This window comes from Lynx canadensis, chromosome B4, assembly GCF_007474595.2.
Source record: "Lynx canadensis isolate LIC74 chromosome B4, mLynCan4.pri.v2, whole genome shotgun sequence".
Taxonomy (NCBI): Eukaryota; Metazoa; Chordata; class Mammalia; order Carnivora; family Felidae; genus Lynx; species Lynx canadensis.
This window is the reverse complement of record NC_044309.1, coordinates 2,888,530-2,905,113: the sequence shown is the minus strand read 5'-3', so window position 1 is coordinate 2,905,113 and position 16,584 is coordinate 2,888,530. Positions and strand designations below refer to the sequence as shown.

Sequence of the window (16,584 nt, the reverse complement as noted above, 5' to 3'; positions counted from 1 at the left end):
ATTACCGTTTGGTCCCAAGAATGGAGCCTCCTTGGCCGGTCCAGCCTCCGACATCCGCCCAGCCGATCTCCTTTATCTGATGCGCAAACACAGAGTCAGACGGCAGAAGGGACAGAGGACGGGGTAGCTTTGAGGCCGGCTCCCAGGCCTGGAGCCTCCAGCGGGCCGCTCGTCCCGAAGGGCCCGCGCACCCCTCGGAAGCCGCTCCCGTCGCGACACCGAGCAAGTCACGTGGGTCCTGGGGTGAACCCGGAACCCAGGCCGCCAGGGCCCCGCCCTCCCGCCGCGGGCTCCAGAGCCACACTCCGCGGGCCACACTCCGCGGGCCACACTCTGGGGGCCACACTCTACCCATGGGAATTAAGGAGCGACGGATATTGTTGTTTTTCTAAATTGATGTAACTTCTTTAACTGAAAACTGAGAGGCATCTGAGGAACCCAGCTGAGGCCCGCCGGGCACGGCCTCCCTGGCCAGCTCTCCCCTCCCTCCCTCCCTCCGAGGGGAGCCCGTCACGCCCACGTCCTCAAAGACCCCAGCGCACAGCCGTCTGCTCCCTGGACGCCTCCCCCAGGGCGTCCGGTAGACACACGCCTCCCACGAAACCACTTGCCACTCGGGCCGCAAATGGAGTCATTCTGGCTTCCTTCTCTCATACCTGTGTCCATTCCGGGGGTGAAGCCCATTGGCCCTGCCTTCAAAACGCGGCCGGTGCTGCAGACGGCTCGCCCACTCCACCCCTGCCAGACGGGACAACCGCCCTGGCTCAGCACCTCCCCCTGCATCATCTCCCCCTGCCTCAGCACCTCCCCCTGCATCATCTCCTCCTGGCTCAGCACCTCCCCTGGCTCAGCACCTCCCCCTGCAGGATCATCTCCCCCTGCCTCACCATCTCCCCTGCCTCAGCACCTCCCCCTGCATCATCTCCCCCTGCCTCAGCACCTCCCCCTGCATCATCTCCTCCTGGCTCAGCACCTCCCCTGGCTCAGCACCTCCCCCTGCAGGATCATCTCCCCCTGCCTCACCATCTCCCCTGCCTCAGCACCTCCCCTGCATCATCTCCCCCTGCCTCAGCACCTCCCCCTGCATCATCTCCCCCTGCCTCAGCACCTCCCCCTACCTCACCATCTCCCCTGCCTCAGCACCTCCCCTGCATCATCTCACCCTGCCTCAGCACCTCCCCCTGCATCATCTCCCCCTGCCTCAGCACCTCCCCCTGCATCATCTCCCCCACCTCAGGACCGCCCCCTGCCTCAGCACCTCCCCCTGCCTCACCATCTGCCCCTACCTCAGCACCTCCCCTGCATCATCTCACCCTGCCTCAGCACCTCCCCCTGCATCATCTCACCCTGCCTCAGCACCTCCCCCTGCCTCACCATCTCCCCTGCCTCAGCACCTCCCCCTGCAGGATCATCTCCCCCTGCAGGATCATCTCCCCCTGCCTCACCATCTCCTCCTGCCTCACCATCTCCCCCTACCTCAGCACCTCCCCCTGCATCATCTCCCCCTGCCTCAGCACCTCCCCCTGCATCATCTCCTCCTGGCTCAGCACCTCCCCTGGCTCAGCACCTCCCCCTGCATCATCTCCCCCTGCCTCAGCACCTCCCCCTACCTCACCATCTCCCCTGCCTCAGCACCTCCCCTGCATCATCTCCCCCTGCCTCAGCACCTCCCCCTGCCTCGCCATCTCCCCCTGGCTCATAGCAGAAGCCCCAGCTCATCTTCCTGGTTCTGCTCCTGCTTTTGGTCAGAGACCCTCAGCATGCACTCACACACCCCTGCTCAAAGCCCTGTCTGCTCCCGGCACAAGCCCAAGTCTATAATCACCTACGAGCCACCTGCCCCGGCCGCCTGCACCTCCCGACTCTGCTGCTGCGGCCGCGTCCTCCGTCTGTGGTCTGAGTTCCCGTCCCCGCGGCTGACCCCTCCTCCTCTGTGGGTCTGGGCAGCGACCACGCCCTGTGGACCATCTGTTCCCTCAACGTCCTCTCCCTCCTGAAGGTGCAACCCTGCCGAGCGAGGCTTTGCCTTGGCCCTAGCTGGAGACCCCCCGGAAGAACTCCGCGCACCGTCACCATTAAATAACGGGGGGAACACACGCTGCCCTGCAGGATACGCTGGCTTACGGGGTGGGGCCTGCAGCCTCCCCGCTATCTGAGCTCCTGAGTCGTGTGACCTCGATCAAGTGAGCAAAACGGGGCTGACACGGCCGCTTTGCTGCGAGACTTAAATGGGTTAACGTGCGGATCCCGTAGGATCAGGGAGTGTATACAGCAAGCACTCAAGAAGCGCCCGCTCTCTCCGGCAAGGCTTTCGTTCGGGTGCCTGCCGTTCTTGAGGACTGGGCCTGCAGCATCCCCCACGCGGACAGCCTCGGGCCAGCGTCCACAGGCCCCACGGGCGTCACTGCCGACTGTCCCCCGAGAAAACCGGGCAGTGCGTTCCTTACCGAGCGCCACGCGGCCTCGGACGTGCGCCCCAGGGCGGATCTGGGCCCCGCGTTCGTCACATGACACAGCCCCAGGTTTCAAGCCTTGGAAGGGAGGCCCCCTTCCCCACGATGCCCCCCGGGGACTCACCTGGCCCTTGGCGAAGCCCTCGAAGCCGTCGTAGATGGCAAACATCTTGTGCCCCTCGGAGATGCCCACGCGCACGGCCGAGCGCACGGCCGCGTTCATCCCGGCGGCGGGGGCGCCCACATTGATGACTGCCACGTTGCAGTTGCTCTGCAAGACAGCGGAGGGCTCGCACGCGGGGGGTTCACAGCAGCACGCAGCCCGGGAGCCCAGGACGCCAGGGTCCGCGGGGGACACGGAGGGGCCTCACGGGAGCGACCCGCGGCGGCACCCACCTTTGGGATCTGGTCATCTGGCATCTTGATGGCGAGCCGCTTGTAGGTGTTCAGATTGCTCTCGAAGCTCCTGGAAGGAGAGGCCGCCGTCGGGGCCAAGGTCAGGGCGCGAGGGGCCGGGTCGGGGAAGGGCTTGTGCCGAAGCAGACCGTCCGCAGGGGCCTGCGCTGGGCTCTCGGGGCCGGTCACCCCACCTCCCGGGCCCTGGTGCGTCCGGTTACGTAGGAGGCACGTCGTGTCCGCGGCCAAGGAACCAGGCCTCTCACACACTCGGGTTTCTTTCTCAAGATGCCAGCCCCGTGCCACGTCCCGTCCTAACCTCGCCAAGTCCTCAGCAACCCCACCAGCCAGGACACGACACAGACAGCAAACTGCTCCCGCCGCTCCCCATCAAGGCCTGCAGGCGGCAGAACGCTGCCCGAGGCCGGGCTCGGCCTTTCTCGGCTGGGAAGGAGCACCGCCCAGGAGCACGGCTGAGCACCGCTGAGGAGCGAGGGCCCCAGGAGAGCAGCGCCCTCGGGAGAGTCACCTTCCGCGGAGTCGCACGGCGTCCTTAAATCTCCTCTCGTCCATGGCCTTCTGCACGTCCTGGGTCTTCAAACCAGTCAGGAAAGGAAGAAGGAACACGTCACGACTCCGACACCGGGTCCTCCCCTCCCCGCCCTGCGCTCCGTCCGACCGTCCGGGCCGGCAGCCCGGGGTCAGCGGGGCTGCACCTGCGCCTGCCCGGCTGCGAGGGCCGAGCCCAGGCTGCCGTGATAAAGCAAGGCCGGGGCCACAGACCCTGAGGCCCCAGGGACAGCAGCACAGCCAGGGCGAGGTGGAGCTCGCACACGGCCTTGCGGGCAACCCCCGGTTCGGGGGGGGGGGGGGGGGGGCCACCCGGGGAGGGAGCAGGGGCGGGCGGCCCGGGGAGCACCACTCACACCGCCTCGGCCCTTCCAGCCCGAGGACCTCAGGCAAGTTATTCACGCCTCTGAACTCCATTCCCTCATCGGTTGCCTGAGAAAAATAGCCCGACTTCCAAAATTATCTGGGTTGTAGGTACGTGCGGGACCCCGGGGACAGTGCCTGACAGACACCGGTGCACACACACACGTGCAGCCAGGCACTCATATACACACGTGCACACACACGCAGCCATCCACACTCACACACACAGGAACACGCACACGCAGTCGTGCCCACTTGCACACACAGAAACGTGCACACACAGCTGTGCATACTTGCACACACAGACACACGCACACACGTGAACACACACGCAGCCGCACACACTTGCACATACAGAAACATGTACAAGCAGCCACACACACTTACACAGAAACATGCACACATAGCCACGCACAGGTGCACTAGCAGAAACATGCACACACATGCACACATGTAGCCGTGCACACTTGCACAGAAACATGCATACACGTACACACATAGCCATGCACACTCGCACACACACAGCCATGCACACACAGAAACACATACACACACAGCCGTGCGCGCTTGCACACAGAAACATGCACACGCAGTCGTGCCCACTTGCACACCGAGAAACATGCACACACAGCTGTGCATACTCGCACACATAGAAACATGCACACACGTGAACACACACGCAGCTGCACACACTTGCACATACAGAAACATGCACAAGCAGCCATGCACACTTACACAGAAACATGCACACACATGTAGCCGTGCACACTTGCACAGAAACATGCATACACGTACACACATAGCCATGCACACTCGCACACACACAGCCATGCACACACAGAAACACATACACACACAGCCGTGCGCGCTTGCACACAGAAACATGCACACGCAGTCGTGCCCACTTGCACACCGAGAAACATGCACACACAGCTGTGCATACTCGCACACATAGAAACATGCACACACGTGAACACACACGCAGCCGCACACACTTGCACATACAGAAACATGCACAAGCAGCCATGCACACTTACACAGAAACATGCACACACATGTAGCTGCGCACACTTGCACAGAAACATGCATACACGTACACACACGTAGCCATGCACACTTGCACACACACAGCCATGCACACAAACACACACACATACACACAGCCGTGCGCACTTGCACACAGAAACATGCACACGCAGTCGTGCCCACCTGCACACACAGAAACGTGCGCACATAGAAACACGCACACACGTGAACACACGCAGCTGCACACACTTGCACATACAGAAACATGCACACTTACACAGAAACATGCACACATAGCCACGCACAGGTGCACAGCCAGAAACATGCACACAATATACACGTGTAGCCATGCACAAACACGCAGCTGTGCACACACATGCACACACACGCACGCACACACTGCCATGCAGACTTGCACACACAGAAACATGCACACACATACACACACGTAGCCATGCACACTTGCACACACATTTATTCACTCCAAACCCTTCTGGCAATTACGTTTCTACGGCCACTTGCAACAAGTCCAAGACCGAATTGCTTCATCACCTCTCTGCACAGGTTATAAAGTACAAACGCTTCAGAGCCACCGGAAAGGCCAAATAAAAGGACAGTAACAGGCCTCGGGAAAGACAAGACACTGACAACGTCTGATGCAGCTCGCTGCCACCTCACGTAGTGCCCAATTGCCTCGAAAACCCCAGCCCGCTTTGCTGCGTGCAGGGGCCCCGCCCCCGGGGATGTCACCCCAGCTAGGCATTCCAGCGCCACGTCTCAGATGGGAATGTCCTCGGGGACAGAGGGCAGGGGCGGCTGCCATCGGAGAGGCTCCGCCCCGTCCACCGCACCCCGTGAAGCCCTCCGCCCCGGATGCCTCACAGACCCGGGTCCCGACACATCTCGTCCTGTTGGCAGAAACGGGTGATGTGCACACGCTCCTTCCCGACAGACGGAGCTCATCTTGGGGGAGGTTCCGCTGCGTGCTGCCTCCGTCCTGGTGTCACCGAGCCCCTGCCTCCCCCACGGGCGGCGGCCGGCGTCCCGGGCAAACTCACCATCTGCACACACTCCACCAGGGGCAGGCGGACGGCCTGGTTCCCGCTCAGCGACACCACGCAGGCCGGGGTCTCTGGGGTGGCCTGGAGAAGGGCGACCACGGCCTCCACCCCCATGCGACTGGCCTGTAAGTGACAATCGCGAAGGTCAAAGGCAAGGTCACGGGTCCGGGCAGCACGTCCACCAGCTCCGGGGAGGCACGACTGTGAGCAGACGCACCCGTGAGCAGAGGCCTGGCCCGTGTTCAGCCGGACCCAGCGTGCCCGCGTGCCCCCGTCCCCCCGTCCCCCTGGCATGGGTCCTGATGAGCTCCTTACGGCCTATCCTATCATGTCTAACCCACCGCCAACGGGGAGATTTCGACGAGATTTCGACCCCACTAGGCGGTGGCTGGCGGGGGGCCCTGAAGGGGGCTCGGAGGTGCAAAGAGCACCCAGACCAATACCCACGAGTCTGGACTGGCCTCTGCTGACCCTGGGGCCTGCGTCTAGAAACCTGCATGCGTCGCCCTCCCCCTCAGCATCCCGTGTTTGGGGGGCCCCAGCGTCTGGGTGACGGGGGGGGGCCGAGCGGGTCTCCAGGACGAGCCACGGGCTCTGCAGGCAGGGACGCTCTTCACCGGATGGCCACCGGATGGCTCTGCGAGCGCCGGACTTCCCGGTAACACGCTCCTTCTCGCTCTTGGGGGGAGGTGCCCCACGACGTCTATCCTCACTCACCAAAATCCTGTCAAAGGCCGAAGGAGTCCCGCCTCTCTGCACGTGTCCAAGGATGGTCACCCGCGTGTCGTACCCCAGCTGCGTGACCACAAGCTGTGGGAAACAGAGCGACACAGGACGTCATCTCGCGCTCTGTGCCGGGGCTGGGGACTCGGGAGTCCTTTCCTCGGACCTACGCGGGGGAGACTTCCAGTGTCTAAAGTTCGCTTCCTAGAGGAACGTTTAGGTGAATGGTGAGCTGAGATCAGGGCACATCGTTACCAATACCTTCTAGAAATGCAGACGTTTCCCCCCCAGTCACCGTAAATCTGCACAGCTGTAAATGGAAAGCACAGCGTGGACGCCGTGGTCAGCCACGGGGTCCCCCCAGGGCGGCCCCACGTGAGCGTCGCCGGGCCGGGCTGCCATCCGCACTCACCCCGCTTACTCCTGTACCAGCAACGGGCCAGGCCAGGTGGCGCCTGTGGTCCTTCCTGCTCTCGTATCCCATGATTCAATCTCAACTTTGATTAAGCGGGAAAAGGAAAGTCTTTGATCTTATTGATTACTTCTTGTCGATAATGGCAGATAACTTTCCCAGACAGATCCCCCTGTTCTAATACTCAGCTGCACGGCTGGTCTGGGAAGGAACGAAAGGCAGGACAGAGAAACCAGTTCGCAAAGGCAGCCGATAACGTCCTTTGCCCTGATGGACAGCTTCAACCGGAGGCTGCCTGCCCGTCTGTCTGTCTCCCCTGCGTTCTGTCCAGACATGAGCCATCGCCGGCCTAACGGGAGAGCCGGCCCATCCCTCCTGTCCCGGGTCCTTGTGACAAGCCAGCGCCCTCGGGCGAGCCCTGCTGCAACAAGGCTGCCCTGGAGGCCGGACGCAGCACGGGCGTGAACCCAACAAGGCAATCTTGTTTGTGAGAACGCTGGGGCCCGACCCCTGTCGCTGGCGGGCGGCTGGCGCCCGGAGCCGGGACCCCCTGTCCCTGTCCCTCCCCTGCTGCGTTTCAACTGTCAGGGCGGCTCCCAGGCCTCTGGGGATATTCAGGACAGTACGCGGGAGCCGCGGGAGTCTCCTGCCGTTAAAAGTTATGAGTCATTACCAAAACATTTTTAAACATCAGGAAGAACAAAAAATGTTTTCATGATAATAACACAACGTTCCAAACGCGAACCCCGCCAGCCTTGTTAAAATCCCCCACTTCTAGGCTGGCGCCTGAGCATTACGAAACCAGACACACTCACCTCCTTGATTTGCTCAGAGGTAATGGGTTTATTTTGGGTGTCGATGGCACCTTCCGCCACAATGATGATATTCAGTCTTTTCTTCCGGGCACGGTTCTAGGAAACAGGACACCGAAATCGTTTTTAACAAGAGACAAACCCAGGGCCCTTTGCCCCAAACGCACTGGCCTCTTTCCAGGTAGAGATCTTCACCCAAGTTTGCACACGGGTCACCGACTACCGCGGGCGGGTGAAGGCGCTCTGGGTGAGGGGGGTCGGGGTGGGGGGAGGCTGGTCACCCCGGACACAGGCCAGCATCCAGGTGACTCCAGGCTGGGGACCACGCTCGTTTGCCATCTGGTCCCAGAAGGCGGTGAGCTCGGCCATCGGCCCCAGCAGCGCGTCTATACCGCAAACCAGGCTTCTGATCTCCTCCTGAAGCCAGAGCCTCCCACCCACTCACTGTGAACCTGGCAGGGAATTCCTGCCCCTGCAAAGGGAGCACAGAGCCCCAGGCCTGGGCGGGCAGGGGGAGCACGGAGCCCCAGTCCCGTGCAGAAGGTCGGGGGCGGGGGGGCGGGTCGCACAGAGAGTACGCACGTGGGAAAGCCGCACCTGTGCAGGACCGGCCAGCCTGGCACTGAGCCCACACCTGCTGTCCCCGCAGCCCCCTGGGGGGGGGGAGGGGGTGTCACCCCGCGATGTGCTGAAACCACGGTCAGCAAGGACATTGTCTACCGAGTCCCAAGTGAAAGACCCTCCCGGGGAGGCCGGGAGACGTCACACAGGTGGGCAGTCCCTCGGGGGGAGGGGGCTGTCACAAGGACACAGGCTGTTTGCTGCGGGGTGATTTTCCCCTCTACTAGACAGATACTAAGCTGCCCTACTTGGAGCAACTCAGACGTGCGAAGATGTGGTCGCAAGTGATTACGACGTGTCCACGAATACGGGATTGGCCACGTGGCCACACGCCACCCACACTCACGTGGGGAGGGAGGCCCCGAGCCCCGAACAGGGCACGGCAGGAGCCCTGGCTCCCCACTGGGACCCGTGCACCCACGAATCCCCCCGGGTCACTAGGAGCTGAAGCATCTCCCCGCGGCACAGCGGAGGAACCTGGGGCCGGGGCCCGAGCCCGGGTCTTGCCTCGGGGCGGCCTTTCCGATTTCAAACCCAAGTAGCCAGAATCTGGCGGACGCTGTGAGGTGTGCTTCCCGGGCCCGTTTATCGGGCGGGACATTTGGGGAAATGCTCCCAGCGCCACGTTCACGCCCGATAAAAATTCCTTGCGGATAGAATGATCAGCGTTTCGCCCTCAGTCTGCCGACACCTAACGCGGGGACCCCACCACGTTCTTGTCCTCGTCCCAGCTCGCAGTGCCGTTTACAAAGTCTGAAACCCAAGGACGCTTGCAGAGAAGACCACACGGTTACGGAAACGACGGGCAAAGCTGAACACGAGCGCCCACCCCCCAGGTAACAGCCTCACCGCTGCCCCTCTGACCCGCTGTGCGCGGCCCCAGAGCAGGCCTGCGTCTCCTCGTCCCGAAGGCCAGAACGTGGCCCGAGATGGCATGGTCCTGGGCCAGGCCGGGGGCAGGGGGACCGGTGGCGGGCAGGGACGGGTACGGCCCCCACCGGGGCGGGGGGGTGGGTGGTGAGCCATGCAGAAGCACTGTGCTTCTCACGTAGCCAGCCACGTGTGGCCCCACGCCAACGGGCCGGTGGGGGTGCCTCCCACGTCCCCGGGTCAGAGGCGAGAAACACCGAGCGTGTCTGCTACGTCACTGGTAACGCCCGTACCCGGGACGTCGGTGGCTTCATCGGTCCCCTGCCTAAGCTTCATCTTCCTACGTGCGGGGCTCTTCCCGGCAAGGGCGCGGCGTCCGTCAGGAGTTTCTTACGCCGTTTTTAGGTCAGAGCGTACTCGGTCTGTTGCCCACAGTCCTTTCTCGGAACCCGTCACGTTGAAGGTGACGGCAATGTCTTACCGCACACGTGTCCCTGGTGCACCCTCAGCCCAAGTGTCTGCTAAGTGTGACCGTCAGTGGCCTACGCCACACGCTTAAAGACATCCCCGCAGGGCAGCGGTGACACGGCAGGGAAATTCACCAGGCACGGGGACTCCGTCCTGAGAGCTGACCTCGTGTGCCTCCCCGGGGCTAATAACGCACGGCGGGAGCCACAGACGACAGACGCGAGGACGGGAAAAGCCTGGTTCTGGGCGACCGGTAAACGATCCAACGGGAGGCACGCCCAGAGGGGCGGGGGCCACGTGGGGGAGCTGGGGGGCTGTGACCTGGGCCGCACGGCGTGTGCGGAAACGGCGGTCAGAGCGCAGGGCTGTTCACGCTGGTAAGCGCAGGAGGAACAGGAAGGAGATTTGCTCCCCAGGTTCGACTCCTTTTACGGCCACGGCCTCTACCACCTCAAGCACCAGCGGCCGCCGTGCAGGGAGAACAGCGTTCTGGGCATTTCTCTCCCGCACTCTGCATCGCTGGGGAGCAGACGGAGCCACGAGGAGCCAGCAGACCCGACGCCCTGAGCTCAACCTCGCTTCAGAGCCCCACACTTCCCACGTGTCTCCAAGTCCGTCCCCGCCGGAAATCCCACGGCTGTCACCCGTCACGGTCAGAGCGGCGTGACCGGAGCCGCTGCGAGGCACGGGAAACGGGACGCGCGTTACCTCCGAGAGCTTGACGCACATGTTCTCCTGCCAGCCTTCTTCCGGGGGAGATTCTGGAAGGAACACCCAGTCTGCCCCGCAGGCCAGGGCGCTCACCAGGGCTAGGTACCTATTTGGAAAGGGCGGTGGCTTCGTAAGGCAGCGGCGGGCTCCCGCGTGGACCGGCCAAGGGGCCAGGCTGAGGGTCCTGGCCACGCAGACGGCACCCGCACATACGTACCCGCAGTGTCTCCCCATGACCTCAAGCACAAAGGTCCTCTGGTGGCTGCAAAAGACACGAGGAAACATCAACTTACCACCCCTGGGAACAGCATGAAAAGCACAGAGAGAGGCACTGCGACAGCCAAGTTGGAAGCAAAGCCGCTTCCTGCCGATGGCAGTGCCTGAGTTCAGAGAGCGCCCACTTTCTACAAGATGCTACACCGCAGCCCAGAACGCCCACCAGGGTCGGGACCGAGGTCCACACCACAGCACAGAACGCCCACCAGGGGACCTCCCGGGGTCGGGACTGAGGTCTATACTGCAGCACAGGACGCCCTCCAGGGGACCTCCCGGGGTCGGGACTGAGGTCTACACCGCAGCACAGGACGCCCATCTCAGATCCTCCCGGGGTCGGGACTGAGGTCCACACCGCAGCCCAGAACGCCCACCAGGGTCGGGACTGAGGTCCACACCGCAGCCCAGAACGCCCACCAGGGTCGGGACTGAGGTCCACACTGCAGCCCAGAACGCCCACCAGGGGACCTCCCGGGGTCGGGACTGAGGTCTACACCGCAGCACAGAACGCCCACCAGGGGACCTCCCCGGGTTGGGACTGAGGTCCACACTGCAGCACAGAACGCCCACCAGGGTCGGGACTGAGGTCTACACCGCAGCCCAGAACGCCCACCAGGGGACCTCCCGGGGTCGGGACTGAGGTCCACACCGCAGCACAGAACGCCCACCAGGGGACCTCCCGGGGTCGGGACTGAGGTCCACACCGCAGCACAGAACGCCCACCAGGGGACCTCCCGGGGTCGGGACTGAGGTCCACACCGCAGCACAGAACGCCCACCAGGGGACCTCCCGGGGTCGGGACTGAGGTCCACACCGCAGCACAGAATGCCCACCAGGGGACCTCCCGGGGCTGGCAGGGACATCTGCTCCGCGGCCCGTCCCAGCCGAGCGCCCGCTCCCCGGCTCACCTCTGGGCGGTGGTCATGATGGCGTCCACGACCTCGATAATCCTGTGCAAGGCGGAGTCGGTGCCGATGGTCATGTCAGTGCCGCAGAAGTCGTTGTCGATGGAGCCAACCATGCCCACGACGTTGAGGTAGGCGTGCTTCTGCACCTCCTCCCTGTCGATGTCGCCTGCGTGGGACACAGACCGCAGGCCCTGAACACAGGCCGCCGGCGACCCCGCAGGCACTCGGCCAGCGAGAAGCGGGGCGCCCCGGGGAGACAAAGCCGCCACTCCGCCCCGGTTTCCCACGTGTCGTTGTGTTTTCTGAACAAGCTCAGTCTGCGCGCTGAGGGCACGGCAGCCAGCCTGCGGCCGGGAGATGTCACCAGCCGGGCACAGGGGCTCAGCGCAGAAAGGGAAGGGGGAGCGCGCTGCGTCCGGCTTTAGTAAAACCCGACGTCTCTCCGTCGGCGGCCTCGGGCACGCGTCCCTCCGTGTGAGGGGGTGTCACTCGCACAGACCCGGGAGCTTCGGGACGCTGCGTGTGCTCCCGCGGATTTCTCACCGACGTGGGGGGCGGTGGTGGGGACCCGCCTCCGGGTCTCGGGAGAGAGCTGCCGAGGGGGGCGCGGGCAGGGACTCGGCGGTGACCCCCCTGTGCCGCCACAGAGCCTGCTGTGGGCCCGAGTGCAGCGGGCGGCAGGTGCCGCGGGACCTGACGGCCGCCCACCCATCCACGGACAGACGGCGCAGACTTGGGGCCCCTGCTCCGGGCAGCTTCCCACCCGTCAGAAGGGGCTGTCCCTTGAGGCCATGAGCTGCCGCGGGCCGTGTCGGATGCCAAGCCTCACCTCCGCATCAGCACCCTTCCAAGGTACGGGCCGCGGAACACAGAAGGTCCTCCGCTACAAGTCACCTCAAGTCTCGCAACAAGGCAGACACCGGGGGGTCCCCGGCAGAGCCGGACGCACGGGGTGGTGGACACCCGCACCCTCACCTCCAAACGCCCCGCGACCGTCAGCTGGGCGGACGCGTGAGTTCGGAGCGCTCCGAGGGGAACGGCAAATGAACGGAGGGAACAGAAAACCCCCCGGGGGACAGGCGGGCGCACAGACGTACCATTTTCGGCCAGCTCTTTGAGCAGCCCGCTCCACTCCTTCCGGAAGATGTTGGCCCCGGTGAGACTTCCGTCCCCGCCGATCACACACAGGTTGGTGATGCCCCGCTGAACCAGGTTCCCAGCGGCTTTCAGCCGACCCTCCCGGGTGCGGAAGGCCTTGCAGCGAGCGCTGCCTATGATGGTGCCTCCCTGGAAAGAAACCAGACCACGTGTCCGTGCCTTCTCCCCGCAGGAGCTGACACGGGGCGTTACCAGCGCGTCAGTGAACACGCAGAGAACACAGGAGCCCGCAGGATAACCCAGCCGTCCCCAGGCCCGGGCTGAAGCAGGACGGCGGGGGCGGCCACGGCCCCCACCCACCGAGCCTCCCACGGGCGGGCGCGGGCCAGCAGCTGTGACCGGAGAATGGGCACGGCCAGCCGCCCGGCTACCAAGGCCCCCGTTCTCCTGGAGCTCCCCACACGGGCAGAATAGAAACCTGTGAGCCAAAGACATCTGTGTCTTAACATCTCCCCCCGCTCCCCCCCGCCCTCTATTAAAGGCTAAGTCGTAAGAAAACTTCAGTTGGATCACCCACATTTCCAGGAGAGACAAGTCAGGGCTTTTCACACTCGGTCTCTCAAAACTGAAAGACCCCTAGTCACAAGTTAAAAGAAAGCAGGGGCGCCTGGGGGGCTCAGTCTGTGAAGCGTCCGACTTCGGATCAGGTCATGATCTCCCAGGTCTGTGAGTTCGAGCCCCACGTCAGGCTCTGTGCTAACAGCTCGGAGCCTGGAGCCTGCCTCGGATTCTGTGCCTCCCTCTCTCTCTGCCCCACCCCTGCTCAGGCTCTGTCTCTGTCTCTCAAAAATAAACATTAGAAAAAAATTAAAGAAGTAAAAAATAAATAAAAGGAAGCAGGATTTCTTTACATGCATCGTGAATTCACTTATAACACCTCCATTTGCACACAATCCTTCACGTACGGGCTCAGTTCATAAGGCACAGTGCTCTGCACCCCAAGGAGCCCGTGCGACTGGCGGGAAGTATGGCGGAGACAGCGGCACGGTGTGGCCCAGCAAAGGTGAGCCAGGGCGGAAGGTGCTGGGCAAGGACAAAGAGGGACTGGTCACTCTGATGTGACCGAGAGCGACTCGAGGGTCCTGGGATTGCTGACAACTGGAGGTCAAGCGGGCACAGCCCATAAACACCGAGGGGCTCGCGGGGCCTCAGGAGCTAAGCCACGACTGAGGATCGCCAACGAGTCGCCCTCCGCGCCCCACACAACCCCGCCTGGGTTCCTATCTCCCTGGGCGGTCGCGGCACCAGACCGGAAATGGTCCTGTCACACGTGGGTTTGCCGCCTGGAATTCAGAAGACGCGTCCTCATTTTTTGCAAATAGCATTCTAAGTGCCGACGGCTGTAAAAGTCCCTCCGGCCTGTTTCCGGGGAGGGCAGAGGATAGGACCTACGAGTGTGTAACCAGCCTCACAACGTACACCGGCGATCCCCTCCCCACCGGGGGCCACGGAGATGTAACGGCCCTAGAGCGTGATGTAAGTCGGGGCGCACAACGTGCTGATTTGATGCATGCACGTGTTGCGAAGGGGTCGCCACGAGAAGGCTCACTGACCTGCTTATCCGTTCACAACATGGGCTTTCTTTTGTGGTGAGAGCGTTTAATATCTACTCTTGGCAACTTTCAGCATCATATCATACAGCGTTGTTAAGAGTTTTTAAGGCCTAGGACACGATTCAACACACATCTACACTGTGAAATGATCGCCATAAGCAAGTTCATTATCACCTCCATCACCTCCGTAACCTCTGTGCGCGCGCGCGTGTTGAGAACGAAGATCTACTCCCTTAGCAACCCTCGAGTGTACAAAACAGAATTATTAAGCATAGCCACCATGCTGTACGTTAGGTCTGGAGGTTACTCACCCCCAACCTGGGAGTCCGTGCCGTTGGACCAGCGACTCCCCGTTTCCCCCCCCCCCACCCCCAGCCCTGGGCGGCCACCGCTCTGCTCTGTTTCTGCGGGTTCAGCTTTTCTAGATCTCACCTGCACGTGAGACCGTACGGACGTTGTCTGGGTCTGACTCATCCCCCCTCAGCACAACACCCCGAGGTCCGCCCGTGCCGTCCCGAGTTGCGGGACTTCCTTCCTTCCTACAGTGAATACATTCCGTTCACAGTCAGACACCATCTACTCCGTCCGTCCTTCTGTCGCACGAGCACCTTCAGCGAGAGTCTATCAGTCCGGTTTCCTTCTACTGAAAAACGCTCAACGTGAGCGACACGTTAACTGGTGCGGAACCACCAGTAAAGACCTGTGTTGTGAAATCCATTCTTTCCCTGCCATCCATTCTCCACCGGTTCGGGCCTTCACGGAGCGACCGTGTCTGGGGAATTCACCTGGCACGAGACGTCCGGGCAGGCTCCTTTTACGTCCCGGGCCGGCACCCGTCTTGCGCACAGCGGCACGGTCCCACGGCCGTGCACAGTCAAAGCCGGCAGCCACGTCTAGCTTAGCCCGGCACGGGGAGCTGCGTTCCCGCTGAAGCCCGCAGCCCTCGGAGGCCAACGGCGGGGATCGTTCCCAGGCCCGGTGGCTCTCGAACACCCAGCAGGCACCAACAAGCTGAAGCTGCCTCAACATTAATCCGGCCTGAAAAAACCAGAAACAGGGGCGCCTGGGTGGCGCAGTCGGTTGGGCGGCCGACTTCGGCTCAGGTCACGATCTCGCGGTCCGTGAGCTTGAGCCCCGCGTCGGGCTCTGGGCTGACCCCTCGGAGCCTGGAGCCTGTTTCCGATTCTGTGTCTCCCTCTCTCTGACCCTTCCCTGTTCATGCTCTGTCTCTCCCTGTCTCAAAAATAAATAAAACGTTAAAAAAAAAATTAAAAAAAAAAAAAAAACCAGAAACAAACCCGAAATCCACGACAAGTGAACCCCAGCTGTCACGCGTGACTCTCCAGTGCAAGAATAATCCTCTGCTGGCACGATGCAAAGCGTGTTGAAAAGTTTAATTGAGCCACCGATTGAGGATGTGTCCCTACCACAGAAGTGGACGAGGACGGTAATGCCAGCCAGCACGTTAACGCGCCTCCAGCATCACCGGAGCCGAAGGACAAAAGGTTTCCAACTACCAGAGTGACTTACTTTGGAGACACAGAGAGTATGGGAAGTGAGCACGTACCACTTGCAGAATGCTGGAGACGCTTTCCCAGTTGGCTTCCACGATGTTACTGCCGCCATCAACCATGCCTTGGTAACCCTGCGGAAAGAGGGTGGACATCCTTGTAAAAAAAAAAAAAAAACACCGGGTTCAACTCTACTGAGACGTCAGATCCACCTGTACGTTCTGTGAAAAAGTAAGTGCGAGGAGTGAGGAAGGACTCTGAGCCCCCAGGACCCCAGCAGTTCCGAGCAGGGCGCCACCCGTGCTGCTTCTAGGTGGCAAATGTGCACAAAATCTTCCTCAGTCTAACCCCCAACAAATGGGAATTTCTTGCCAGACTCGTCCGGGGCACTACGGGGACTAAGCCAGTTTGCCTGTCACCTGACAGGTCCACGCAGGCTGAAAGGGGAGATACTTCCCCTAACGCTGATCGTAATGTGACAAACTCACGTGCAAACAGTGGTGTCAATCGCTGCGCGTGCAAGAAAGCATTCCCGTCTGGGCCTCAGTTTCCCCGGGCCGCTATCCGTGCCGCTCTCGACACACACGCCGTACCGCGTTCGGCTTCTGAAAAGCACGGCTGAGGATCACCGCAGCCATCGGTCCGCCTCACCCTGTGCTTAGCTGCATCTGACTCGCCGGAGGGGGCGGTGAGCC

General features: G+C 62.2%; 1 protein-coding gene across 4 annotated transcripts in view; it reads right to left on the bottom strand.

Annotated features, from left to right (window-relative positions):
- The window catches only part of LOC115519169 (phosphofructokinase, platelet), a 54,300-nt gene that overhangs the window by 16,051 nt on the left and 21,665 nt on the right, over nucleotides 1-16,584 (bottom strand). For all 4 annotated transcript variants that reach the window (XM_030322958.1, XM_030322961.1, XM_030322960.1 and 1 more), the window contains 12 exons: nucleotides 15,946-16,023; nucleotides 12,765-12,954; nucleotides 11,668-11,833; nucleotides 10,704-10,748; nucleotides 10,484-10,592; nucleotides 7,820-7,915; nucleotides 6,587-6,679; nucleotides 5,867-5,992; nucleotides 3,379-3,443; nucleotides 2,850-2,919; nucleotides 2,578-2,724; nucleotides 6-76 (listed from right to left, as the gene is read on the bottom strand). In XM_030322958.1, the coding sequence (XP_030178818.1) occupies nucleotides 6-76; nucleotides 2,578-2,724; nucleotides 2,850-2,919; nucleotides 3,379-3,443; nucleotides 5,867-5,992; nucleotides 6,587-6,679; nucleotides 7,820-7,915; nucleotides 10,484-10,592; nucleotides 10,704-10,748; nucleotides 11,668-11,833; nucleotides 12,765-12,954; nucleotides 15,946-16,023 (1,256 nt within the window). The remainder of the gene's footprint in view (nucleotides 1-5; nucleotides 77-2,577; nucleotides 2,725-2,849; nucleotides 2,920-3,378; nucleotides 3,444-5,866; nucleotides 5,993-6,586; nucleotides 6,680-7,819; nucleotides 7,916-10,483; nucleotides 10,593-10,703; nucleotides 10,749-11,667; nucleotides 11,834-12,764; nucleotides 12,955-15,945; nucleotides 16,024-16,584) is intronic.